Here is a 13,181-nt window from a genome sequence, read left to right as displayed (position 1 = left end):
CCAACGCTTCCCCCCACCGCCTCCATAGAGAGCCGACTCGCCGCCGCGTCTAGAGCGCACCCGCGCAGCCCCACTAACTTTATTACCCTGCACGCAACCTACCCCACCTCTCGCCGGCAGCCGCCAATCGCCGCGAAGGGCTCCGCCCGCCTTGCCAATCACAGCCGAGAAAGGGGGCGGCCTTAACGTCCGGGTGGGAGGAGGGGGGAGAGAGTTTGGTTGAACTGTGCCACCGCCGCAGTGCAGCATCCGTATTCGCGAAAGCAGTTACGCCACGGGGTTGGCGGTAGAGCCGAGGAGGAAAGGGAAATTTGCGCATCTGGCGTACCCGGTTAATGGCAGCAGCTTGGCTGCTTCTTGCCTGCGCTGTTTGCTCGTGTGCTTCAGCCATCACAGAGCCCCACTTGTAAAGGCCTGCAGTGTGAGTTGATTCTGTCACGTTCATAGCAGAATAGTTGAATATATGCGCATTCTCATAAGGTTTTTTTTTGTTTGGTTTTCTGATTTAATAACATTTATTTAAGCCTAAGTTTCCCTTCAGTCAGATCACATTTCAAATTCGGTTGAAGTAAAAAATTAGCTTATTATAGATGGTTATCCTGAGCTTGCAATCAGATCCGAAGGAGGAGACTTGCTATTTGAGCTCCAAGAGCCTGTCACGGATCCAATTTCAGGTTTGCTTTCTGGATTTGGAAAGTATTTCTACTCTGCATGTGCTTTTGGCTATTAATTGGCCTGTCCGTGGCAGGGTGTCCTGCAGACAACCTATGGACGACCAGGATTCTTGAGACATTTTTGTATATTTACCGGGCTGAGCACACAGCTGCTGGGTTTTTCTTGCTCCTGCTCAGTTAAACCAAACAAAGATGGCCAGGCTTTCAGCTGTAGGTGGAAGTTTGAGTCATAGGCAATTTCCAGATATTTACCAGTGTGAGGTTTTTATCCTTTAACAGTCGTGTCTCAGTCCCAATTTGTTGCCGAGGTAGCAGCTACTTAAACTTGCCAAAGGTTCAAAATTACTTGCTCTATACGAGGCAGAACAGAAAATGATCTAAGTAAACCTCACAACAAGCTCCACAAACATCCACATCTGCTTTGTTCACACATACGCCTTCCGCTTTCGGTTTGCATGACTCATAATTCAGATGACTGGGGAAAGTGATATGTGTAATAACTCTTGAACTGTGTAGACAGCAAGTCCAAACGATATTGCAGAACTTCCAGTTTCCCAGAGCTAACCTCATTCTTAATGCTTTAAACACCATGTGCCACAATGTCCCATGGGTTGTATAAGGACTAAAGGGTGCTGTCATACAGGAGTTCTCATGTCGCATCCTATCTGACCTGAAGTTTGTTCAGGCTAGGTTTGCTCAACTCATACCTGTAAGCATTAGGGACAGGTTACCTATCAGATTGTGTTACAGCAAATCTTGCATGAACTACCTGAAAGTAAGTTTTGAGCACATAGGTGTTGCATAAGGTTGAACATAACTGTGACAGGTACTCGTCATACCAGAACTTGGTTGGCCCTTGCACGCGAATCTTCAAGACTGTGCGAAACTTCACCGAAATAAATGGAATCCAGTTTGAAAGGAGGTGTCAGTGCTCACAGAGGCAACAGCAAAGCAAAGCAAACAAGATTTAAACCAATATTAAAACCAGTTAATATTATTTAAAGAAACATTCTCAGAGTAAGAAGGTTAATAGCATTACTTGTAAATCTTAAAAACTGAAGTGAAGCCAAGGATTTTGGTTTGCATTGGATGGCATAATATTTTCATGCAGTGTCTCCAGCATAAGCATTCCAACACTATTTAGGACAGAGACCCCACAAGTGAAAATTAAGGAGAATTTGTCTTTCTTTTTTCCTTTGGGGGTTGAGAGGGTAGAAGGGAGAACAGAATGGAAAACCTGCAAAGCTACCATACATATTACAAGACTAAAGTATCACATTTTTGTTTATTTTAAAGCATACGATAAAATACGTATTACCATAACAACAGAAAAAAACCCCCACCCAACACTTGGTCAGTAATAGAATAGCTGAAAAAAACCCAACACACTGTTTTCTTAAAACTGTGATAGTTTTCTTGTCACTCAGTCCTGCATTATATTAAGACCAGCAGGATATATGCTATTCCATAGCTCACACTGGCTTTGGCAGGTGGGAACCTATGAAGTTTCTGTGCACGGCTGCTCAGTTTTCTTTCACATCTGTGCCATACTTTGTTGGTCATAGACCAGCTGCACTAGTATGACTGATGAAGGTAATGAACTGTAGTACAGAGGCCAAAAAAAAAAAGTGAAATGCCTTCTATTTTATACATCTCACCTGCTTTTTAAATTCAGTGGAGTAATGCAGAAGACACATTCATGCGGGGAATGTAGCAGCCCAATTGTTTGTAGGATTACTTAGTAACAAATTTATGTGTATTTTTTTTCAATTTGTCCCATTGACTCAACAAAAAATAAATTACCAAATGGAGTTTAATAGCTATTAGTTTCAATATCACCTTGACCCATCAGTCACCTTAGTACACTGTCCAAATTCCAGTCCCCTTTCCTGTTTTCCCCCTTTGTCTTTTCCACTTGCCTTGAACACCAGTGATGCTTTAATTCAAATAAGCTGTTTTATGACTGACATGGTGGTTCTTCTGGATTTCTGTCTGCATGTCTGAACATGCAGATTCTGTGCATAATTCTGACTTGAGCAAACTGGTTATTTGGAGGGGAAGGTTTGCCTGTAAATTGTCAGGAGGAACCTACTGAGTTGCAGACTGCATGGCACAGAACTGGAGTTGTTGCCACAGATGCAGCATCTGCCTGAGAGGAAGAGCAATGCCTCTTGCTGTGCATATGGCATAGCTCAGAACCTGGATTGGCTGCTGTTGTTTACCAAAAAAACCCACAAAATGTAGGAAAGGAACTTTGGAGGAGGAGTATTTCTTTACTATTGCCAAGCTGGGATCGCCATGACTTACCCTGCATAGCAGGTTGCATTGCAGTGATTACAAAGCTGAGCCCTGCTGGGTGGAGATTCCAGAGGGAGTGCTGATGACAGGGTAGCTGTAGAAGTGTGGCAGTGTACCATCTCCAGTAAATACTGCATCTCATCACTGTACTGGTTGTGGATCTGGCTAGATTGGGTTTTATGCAGAATGCCCCATTAATGAAGTATAGAGATATTTATAGTATGAATGAAAACATCCATGTAGATAATTACTGCAGAGTAAGTAATGCACTGAAAATTCGCACCCTAGTTTACTCCATGCTAATTTCTCCAACACAACGGCCTCCTGCACCTTCTTATTTTCCAGTTTTTCTGCCTGGCTTTTCAAATGAGCTTCATTTTTATCCAAAGCCATGTACATATGATTAATGACCCACCCCATCCATCAAGCAGTTGGCAACAAACATTTAACCAAATGTATTAATGTAAGTTTTCCTGTGATAGAAGTCTGTCTCAGGTGTGCTATACTATAGGAAAAAAAGGCCTGAGAAAAAAAACAAAACAACAAAACCCAAACCCAAACTGGAAAATACACTTATATTTTTCATTTAAACATTTTTAGCACTTCTGCTGAAGTGTGATGTTCTTAATGGCAAACCCATTTATCCTGTGTGGATGCACCATTATAAGAGTTGTTTGCATTGTCTTTTGGTTTAAGGGCTGATTTGTACAATATAGAATGCACCGAAGGTGTGAAAGTGTTGTGCAAGGTTTTGTGGTTGTTCTTTAAAGGATTTTAATTTGCAGACAATTTATTGTTATATAATTTGTGAATATCTGTAGAGATGACCTTTGGTGAGGCTGGTTTGATAATACTCACTGGGGCAAGAGCATTCCAACCCTTCTCAACAGTGGGGGACTTCTAACCACCTGGGAGGGGTCACTTCTCTTTTCCCTTTTTTTTTTAAATCCTTTGCAGTAGATTTCAGCGAGTCTGCTTTCTATTAAAACCAATGATTTTGCTTTCATCCAGTTGTTTTGTGAAATGCTGTTCCCTATACCTTAACTCAACACTTGGATTTCCTGCTGCTCAGAGCCAGTCCTTTATACTTTATCAGGTATATTGAAAAAAAATGTAAATATTTTATTATATCATAGACTCACACAATAGTTTGGGTTGGAAGATCAACTAGTTCCAACCCCTTATGTGGGCAGGGAGACCTTCCACTAGACCAAGTTGCTCAAAGCCCCATCCAACCTGCCCTTGAACCCTTGCAGGGAGGCAGCATCCACAACTTCATCCTGTTCAGTGTCTCATCACCCTCGCAGTAAAGAATTTCTTCTCTATGTCTAATCTAAATCTCCCCTCTTCTAGTTTAAAGCCATTACCTCTTCTCCTCTCACTACAAGCCCTTGTAAAAAGCCCCTTCCCAGCTTTCCTGGTACCCCTTCAAGTACTGGAAGGCCCCTATAAAGTTTTCCCAGAGCCTTCTCTTCTCCAGGCTGAACCACCCCAACTCTGTCAGCCTGTCTTCAGAGGAGAGGTGCTCCAGTCCTCTGATCATCTTTGTGGCCCTCCTCTGGACTCAGTCCAACAGGTTCATGTCCTTGTTATGTTGGGGACTCCAGGAATGGACACAGTACTGCAGGTGGGGTCTCATGAGAGCAGAGTAGAGGGGGAGAATCACCTCCTGTGACCTGCTGGCCATGCTTCTTTTGATTAAGCCTAGGACATGGTGAGCTTTCTATTTAAGACCCTGAAGACTTGCTGGATTTCATAACTATAACAATTAGTGTGGCAGTTAAAATTGTACAGGACTTACGGTGATACTTTGTCAGAAATTTGGAAAGAAATTTGGGGTGTGACTTTATAGTTAGCCAATAAAAACTCAAGAATACTCAAGTTTCAGCGATATTGATAGTTCATTAGTGAATGTTTATGCAGGCAACTAAGGAAAGTGAGTCAATGCCCATAACAGTACAGCTTGCTTTGCTTTCAGTGTCGTATTTAGAACAGTGAATATTTTAGCTGACATAATGGTATTAAAGCATAATAACTTTCAAAGAGGAAGATTGCATATGTATTCCCAGAATGGTTTTGGAAAAAAACCCACACCCAAACCCCAAACCCAACAGTGACTGTTTTCTCAGCAGGTCTAGTTCAATGAAACATGTAAGGTGCAAAGTTTAAGTTCTCTAGTCTTGTAAAATGACAGATTTGTTCATATTGTTTAGCATCATCAATCTGAGTGTGCTGTACTGCAGTGTTCTGTTTCTGACATAGGTTACCACCAGCTTTCCATTAAAGTAAGAAAACTTTAACATTTATTATTTTCATTATTTGTCAAGATAAGAGCTTTTCTTTCTCCTAACCACTGCCAATTCAAGTTTTAATTACCTTAAAGCATGTCTATACTTCGTAATTTTTATAGTTATTGGTATTTACATTTTCTAGGTTAATGTCTAATTTTGACACCTTTCAGGCCCCTCCAATATCATGTCTTAGCGAGTTCTGTGGTTTAATTGTACAGTGTTGAAGAAGTTATAATTCCTGCATTAGTTTCAAAATGTGGCTTGATTCCATTGTAATCTGCCTGCTTAAGTGCTTTTGTGGCAGTCATCTTCTATATGAAATACTTATGCCTAAACACTTACTGGAGCTGAACTCAAATTACAGGTCATGGAGCTGGAATTGCTCATTGCATTACTCTTATCTTTATAAAAATGTATTATTGATGAACTTAGAAGCATGGTTAGGAAATAAATTACTTAATGACTTACTTAAAATACTGCACTTGGTATTATCAAAATAATTTTGTATTATCTTTTCATTGCAGAAAATGCTGTGTCATGGTTTGTGTCTGTAGGAATACATCACAGAACATGTATATACTTTAAGCTGCTTGTAGAAAAGGGCTTTTGTTGGATGTAGTGAGCTACTCCTTGTTGTTTGCCTTACTCTTCCATGGGCAGAAATGTAGTATGTCTTCTTAGAAGTAAAGGTAATATTTACACCTAATGATTGATAATACAGCTAACTAATGATTGCTGTTAATATAATTTTATGTTACTGACAAAGGGTAGCATTAATACTGTTACATTACTGTAAGGGCCAGATGTTTTGTAATTCAGGGATCAAAGATCCACTTGAACTAGAAAAAGGGTGAGGATAAGCTAGTTACCATTTTCAGTCATCAAGAGGAAGCAAAGATACAGGGAAATCAGGCAAATAGTTATAAACCCAGGTTAAGCTTTTGGAAGCCAGTGAAATCTTTCTGTTTTCCCTTGTTAACAGAAAAGTTCAAAACCTTTCCTTACTATAAAAAGATGCTTACTTGTACATATGTGCATGTTATTACAAACCTGTATTTTAAAATAGGTTCAAGAACATTAAGCCACTAGATTACAATAAATGTCATTTCCATTGCTTGACCTATGTTTCTCTTAATTAAATCCAGTCTACTTACAGTGTGTTAAAATAGTTTTGCATTTCTGTGGAGTATTTTTGTATTGGTATTCTTAATCCTTAATCCACTTAAATCAAGTGCAGCTACTAATTGAAATTACGTAATTTTTTCCTATTTTGATGAAATCAGTTTGGTTTCTAAATAAGTTGCCTAAAGGAGCCTTTATCCCATTCAGACCCGAATTCTTGCTTACACCTACTTTGGAAAGAGAGACAGGGGAAGAGAACTGAAACCGCTATAAGAACATGACCTAAATTAAGCCAATCATCTGAAGACCCTCAGTTGTTTTAAAAAAAAATAAATCTAGATCTGACTCTGAAGCTAGCTTTTATTAACCAGTAGGCATTTCTGGCTTCATGTGGCATGATTTTATGTCACACAGTAAAACTTCAGTAGAAAAATGTGAAATGTGTTCTGTGGCTTGAGATTTCTTAGTTCTCTGGGACAGTACAAACCATTTCTGGGCCATAAAATTATTTCCTGTTTGCCAGCTTCACAGGTTTAGAGAACTTAGGAAATGAATAATCATTAAAAAAAGGTAAATGGGACTTCAGAGATGTATTTGAATAACACCATCCCACTTGTCTGGATACTTTCTTGTGCAATTTTGAGTAAAAATCATAGAAGCATAGAATGGTTTAGATTGGAAGAGACCTTCAAGATCATCTAGATCCCACCCCTTGCATTGTCAGGGACACCTCCCACTAGATCAGGTTACTCAGAGCCCCATCCAACCTGTCCTTGAACACTTGCAGGGATGGGGCATCTACAATTTCCATAATGGAAGGTCTGAAAAGAAAATATTATGAAAACACAGTTATCTTTGCAAGTTCTGAGCTACTACGGCCTTGCTACCTGGCAACAGCCTCACATGCAGCTGCGGGAATAGCAGAAATTGATACATTATGGTTGGGGAGCAATCTCACAAAGGGTTGCAAGGTGAAGGGTGGGGTGGGTGGCAGGTGTTTAGACTTATGTGGGGAAGAAAAGAACAGTTTCCCACATCGGGTAAGCTGTATGTTTATTGTAAAACACTGGTAATCAGAAGACTCCAACTGGAGCATTTCCCCCTGCATTTCCTTGGTAAAAAATAAGTGTTAGGGGATTTTTTGTTGTTGTTGTTTTGGTTTGGGTTTGTTGTTATTTAAGTGAAAAAAATACAAGTAAACAGAATTTCCTACTCCATAGTTATTCTGTTTAATTAAAATTTTAATTTTATCAAGGCTTTTAGGTTTAATATTTACATGCCGTGTGTCCAAAACAGAAGTCTCATGTACAGTGAATCCAAGTTAACATATCTGCCTATGGACATGTATTTTTTTCAGATGTAAATAGCTGGACCCCTAGATTGAGATGATATTGGCTTGAATTCCAATATTTTCTACAGATGAAATTTCTAGATATTTTCTAATTTTAGCATTGTTCAGATACTGGGAGAGCAGAGCCTGCTAGGATTGAAATATTTAAGAGAGTGACATAAAAACTACTGGAGCTAATGAAAAGCCTTTGTTCCTTCTATAGTCTCTTAGTGCTGTTTTTTAGCAAGTGGAACTCTGTTTAGACCCTAAAAAAACACAAAATGACATAGCCTTGTAGCTATTGACTTAATGTTCATTTTGTCAGAGATGAATTTGCCTCAGCATTTTATCCATGTCGTATACTTTAATTTGTTCAATGCAGCAGCTCTCAGAGAATTAGCTGAGAGCACTGAACAATTTAAAGTATACGACATGGATAAAATGCTATGTCATTTTGTGTTAGCAAGTTCTGTGGTTTAATTGTACAGCTTCTTACTCCTCTAAGGGGCTAAAGTACCTAGAGAAGCCAAAACATACATGAACGATGTCAAATTTACTCCTGCCAATGGGTATTTCCATCCTTAGTGAGCTTGGTAAAAGCTTTCTGGAGCTCCTTGTATTTGTTCTTCTCTTCCTTTGTCCTGATTTTCTTAAGTAATACAGCTCCCCATGCATCTTGCTTCCAGCAACTCACACTGTCTTTTAGCCAAACAGACATAGAATTGTGATAGCACTGTGGCAAATAGAAAAGTACAAGGTTGAGGATGTGTCAGCAGGAGAACACTCTGGACAATGAGTACAAATGCACAGAGTTTATGGATTAGTTGAAATTAGAACTTGGATGCTTTCAGCCAGGTGTCTTAAATTATTAAAGCACTTTCTAAATAAATTAAAAAACCAGTTAAACCAGATTTATTATTTTTTTTTAGGAATGTTTTATTAGAAATATAGCACAGTTAAACTGGTAATTAAAAAGATAACTAAGATTACTTTTCCTGGGTATACCTACATGAAAGCCACAGAGGAAAGTCCAAGCACTTAAGCAACACAGTCCACTTCTTATAGGTAAATAGGGGCTAAAGCTGCCTTCTTTTAAAGAGGAGTGAAACAATAGCTATGTCCTGTGAGTTCTTATAAAACTCGTTTTTCTTTTTCAGTACTCTAAGCTGTATTTCTGGGTTTCACTTCTTACATCAATCAAGAATCCATGAGGGACTGATTTCAAGTAGAATATATACAGAAAAAAATATGCTTCTTTTGGTTAACACTAGTGTTGGCAAAAGGGAAAAAAATTGGTAGATTGCTTCAGCACAAATATTAGTGACATAGGCCACAGCACTTGGGTGTACTAAAATGAAAAAAAAGATAATTTGTGCTTTATTTGGCATAAACTTAATTTTTGTTCTGTCTCTTTTGTCTTTTTTCACTGACATTTTCCTCATAAGCATAAGATACAGCTTCCTTCTTTTCATATTTATGCCCTTCAATTAATAGTAATAAAATAATTACAATATAAACAATGAAAAAATATATTAAAATAATTAAAATACGATGCACATTTGTTTCCATAACAACAGATTTGGGTGGCATCCTTAACCCTCGTATTTTCTTGGTGAGAACCATGAATATCATCCATTTCTTCAATGTAAGCTTTATTTTTCAGGAAACAGATAATGAAGTTTGGTAGGCAACAGGTGTAGTCACATCAATTGATTAGGATGATAAAGAAAAAGTACAAAGCTTGATTGTATTATGGATAGGAGCTTATCTATCCTTCTACTTGTAATCAATCAACATTAGACTTTTCCTGTTTAACAGACAACTGTATCTAGAGATAATGCATTGCCAAGAAGGTCACTCACAGAAGAGATACTTTCTTTGAGAATACTATGCTTAAAGGGACTGCCAATTGCCTTGCAGTGGTGAATTGTTAGCCACAATAAAATATCAAGAGGAAAGGCAAATAAAGATATCAAGAATAGTTATACTCCATTTGATGGAGTTGACAGGAGGTCGACTTTGGTGCAGAGTGCTCCCCTCTAATTGTTTTTTCTTTATTGTCTTATCAAAAGTTGCAAAACAGTTGAAGCCAAGTTAGTGAAGACACTAGGAAGTTTCATCCTGCCTAAATTGTATCAAAACTGCTACAGAAACATCAGATAGAAAAAAGGCAAAAATATTCAACCCAGCCTTCTAGCAGCTAGGTTTTGGATACTTCTGAAGCCCTTCCTCTTCTCTTACCAAAGTTGCTATAATCTTAGCCAGTTCAGTGTTGCCTACCTACCCTACCTTGAGTACCTATGTGGAACAGGAACATGAAATTTACCTCTGTACTTGCTGAAGATTATTGCCACTTCTCACTTCAAATAAGAACAAGAAGTCTTTTAAAATAAATTGTAATTCATGTTCAGATCCAGTTCTGCCCACGGCTGCAGAAATTCAGAATAAGATAGGTCTGATATTTGTGCCATGGGTATATTCAACTCAGTAGTGACTTTCTCCATTTTGATAGTGGTCTCTTTCCACAAATCTTTGCAGGACAGGTGGGTTTCACAAGTTACAAGTCTTTGTCAAGATGTTTCAACAGAAAACGCATCCTAGTTGGTATGGCAAAAATTGATTAGTCAATTTTTGTTCCTTTCTTCAAACTGCTATTTCATTGATTAACATGTTTTAGACAGAGAAAAAGACATTTCAGGCTTCTTTAACAAATACATCACCATAGTATTTATGTTTTTAGATGTGAAGTCATATCAAGAATATTATGTATTTATTTGTTATATCTGACTTGGTTTTTTTCCCCCTCCAAGCCCAGTAAATATTACAAATAAACATTTTTTGTTTTCTTTGGGGTTTAGTCAGCTACCAAGAAAAAGAGAAAAACCCCCACCCCTTCAGTATTTATACTCTAGGTCAGCAAGGTCTCAGAATCAGTGAACCTCAGGATTCAAAAGAAGCTTTTGCAGCTACAAATTTTATTGAGGCTTACTGGAGCTGATCTTAGGAGGTTTGTCACTGATGTTTCAAACCATTCATTCTTTTACAAGATGCAAGGTTGTCACTTCTGCTGTGCCCTCTCAGAATTGCTGTCACTTAGCTCTTGAAGGGAAAATCACTACTAATGCAACTAGGGCTGCCTGGAAGAAAAAAAAAAAAAAAAAAAAAAAGGAAAAGAAAAGAAGAATGCTGCCCTTTTGATGTCAATGGATGATCTTGCCTCATATGATGCCATATCTGTATCGTGTTATAACCTGTTGCAGGTAATAACTGTAATTAACCCCTTCTAAAAAAATTATAATCTACTATAATAGTGATTCTTGCTTTTATGGACATGTTTTGAAGAGGGTGAATTCAAAAGGATTCACTTAAAGGACAACATCTTGCTTCACAGGCAGGATGTACCTGAGGTGTACCTGGCTAAGAGGACAACAAACACAGAAACTGGGATGGATATTTCTTAGTTACAGTACGAGAGTACAATGCTTGCTTTACCTCAATTGGTATGATTACTGAGAGAGTGAGTGTGGATCTCCAAATCTGTAGATAAAAGTATACAAAATATGATTGCACCAAAATGTCTTTGTTTGCTAATCAGTTGTAGGATTTATGCAGGCTTTATAATCACCGATTTTTGAAAGGAATTTTAGAAATGGACAGTGAAAATAACGTTTGTGGTTTGGGTGGTAAAAAATGAAGTGACTAAGACTTCCTAAAGCAGCATACAACATACTGATTTCTAGTTGAAGAAAGAGTGGCACTACTACCTTGCTTATGATGGCGTGAGTAGAATTTATGGTGCATTTAGCTTGATAACCTTTTCTATTAGGCCCAACTGAAAAATGTTTTAGGCTATGTATATGTGTAGCATATATTTAATTATCAAATTTAATTGCTACCACAGTTTCTTGGCTATTTGCTGATGAATAATTTAGTTTAAAAGATAGGAAGGAGTAGTCACACTTTATAGAGGGGTGCATAAATATTCACTGGAGCATCTGCCTTTCACATTCTCCACACTGGAATAACCATAAGCATTTTTGGTTTGTAGTGCTGTGTGAAGTGCTGGAAAATGTTATTTTCACAATATGGCAAGTAAAATACATTGTCTTGTATGTTGGCAATATGATGGCAACATAGATTTGTTTGCAAGCGCTAAATAATCATAAGTAAAAATGTTAATAAATACCTGTTCCTTTCAATTATTCTTACAACTTAGACATGGTTTTGCATGTAATTGGCAGCAGATCTTTGAATATTGTTGAAGCTAATAGTGACAAGGAAATATGAAAGTGGATTAAACAGCGTACTACTTTCACAGTGAAGTTAGAGTTCAAACTTAGTATGTTACATTTCATGTGAGTTGTCAAAAAAGATCAACATTTAAAAATGGAGTGAAAAGCAGAGCTTAAATTACAGGTGCACATGACAGTGAAGTGAATAGCTAAAGCTATTATTTCTTATAACATAGGGAAAAATGTAAAAGTTGGATTCTGTACTTAGGATAGCAGAACAGATGCAAATATTACCATGTCAACCCAAATGAGGTAACTAATGACTTCTGGCTTGGAGGTCTCTATTTAATTTGTTCTTTTTCAGAAACTCTCTGAAATCACTGTTTATATCATTGAATGTGGATGAAACCTGTTAGAATAACAAAGAGATCAGAGCCAACTCTGTGTACCTACTCCCCCTACAGCTTTTTTCCCACTGAGATTATGAATTTTTGTGTTGACCACATGGATTCTCTTAGTGCCAGATTGTTCTGAGGATCTGTGAGAGAGGTGGGTAGAGAGGGTTGAGTGCAAGTTTTGTGTCAAAAATGCAGACGTGTGTAGAAAGACCTGGGAATTATGCTATTCATCCCAGCCCATCTATTCTTTACTATACTTTTCTATTCTTTCTTATTCTCTGTAAACAGCAAGTGTCTTCTAAGGGATGTGTGCAAATAACTAATGTTGGCTCTTATTTTTTTAGCATATAGGTGATAGGAGCACAGGTGATTCAATTATTAGAAATCGGTAGATTACTATTATACAGAAAGTACTGTAATGGAACAGCCAATCATTTGAATATCAGCAAATTAACACTGGTTGCATTACTTGCCATGATTCATATATCAAAATCTTTACTTATGTGTCCCTCATTTTTATCTGCTTTTGCTTTTATAGGTATTTGTGTAGTTTGTATCACTATGTGTCTGAACAACATAGAAAAATCAGTAATGTAAATTCCTGTTTTAGTAATACCTTTCATGTAGTGAATATAATTTATGTCCCATTTAAGAGTGTTTCACATTGATGTAATAAGGACAAAGGAGCCACAGTTCAAGAAGAAATCAAGATGTAGGTAATTAATCTGTGTTGCAGCCTCTGCAACTGGGGAAGGAACATTAAGAAATAAAGGTATTCTCTTTGTGAAAAAAAATAATGCTGTTGAAATACAATGTTATGGGCTATTCTGTAGGAA

General features: G+C 37.8%; 1 protein-coding gene across 1 annotated transcript in view; it reads right to left on the bottom strand.

The window, feature by feature from the left end:
• The window catches only part of EIF4G2 (eukaryotic translation initiation factor 4 gamma, 2), a 9,058-nt gene extending 8,613 nt beyond the window's left edge, over positions 1-445 (bottom strand). The window contains exon 1 of the mRNA XM_009994265.1: positions 108-445. Coding sequence (XP_009992567.1) covers positions 108-445 — 338 coding nt within the window. The remainder of the gene's footprint in view (positions 1-107) is intronic.
• Positions 446-13,181: the final 12,736 nt, after the last annotated feature.

Source organism: Chaetura pelagica, unplaced genomic scaffold (assembly GCF_000747805.2).
Source record: "Chaetura pelagica isolate M959 unplaced genomic scaffold, ChaPel_1.0 scaffold153, whole genome shotgun sequence".
Classification (NCBI taxonomy): domain Eukaryota; kingdom Metazoa; phylum Chordata; class Aves; order Apodiformes; family Apodidae; genus Chaetura; species Chaetura pelagica.
Note: the sequence above shows the minus strand (reverse complement) of the source record. Positions and strands in the feature narration are given on the sequence as shown.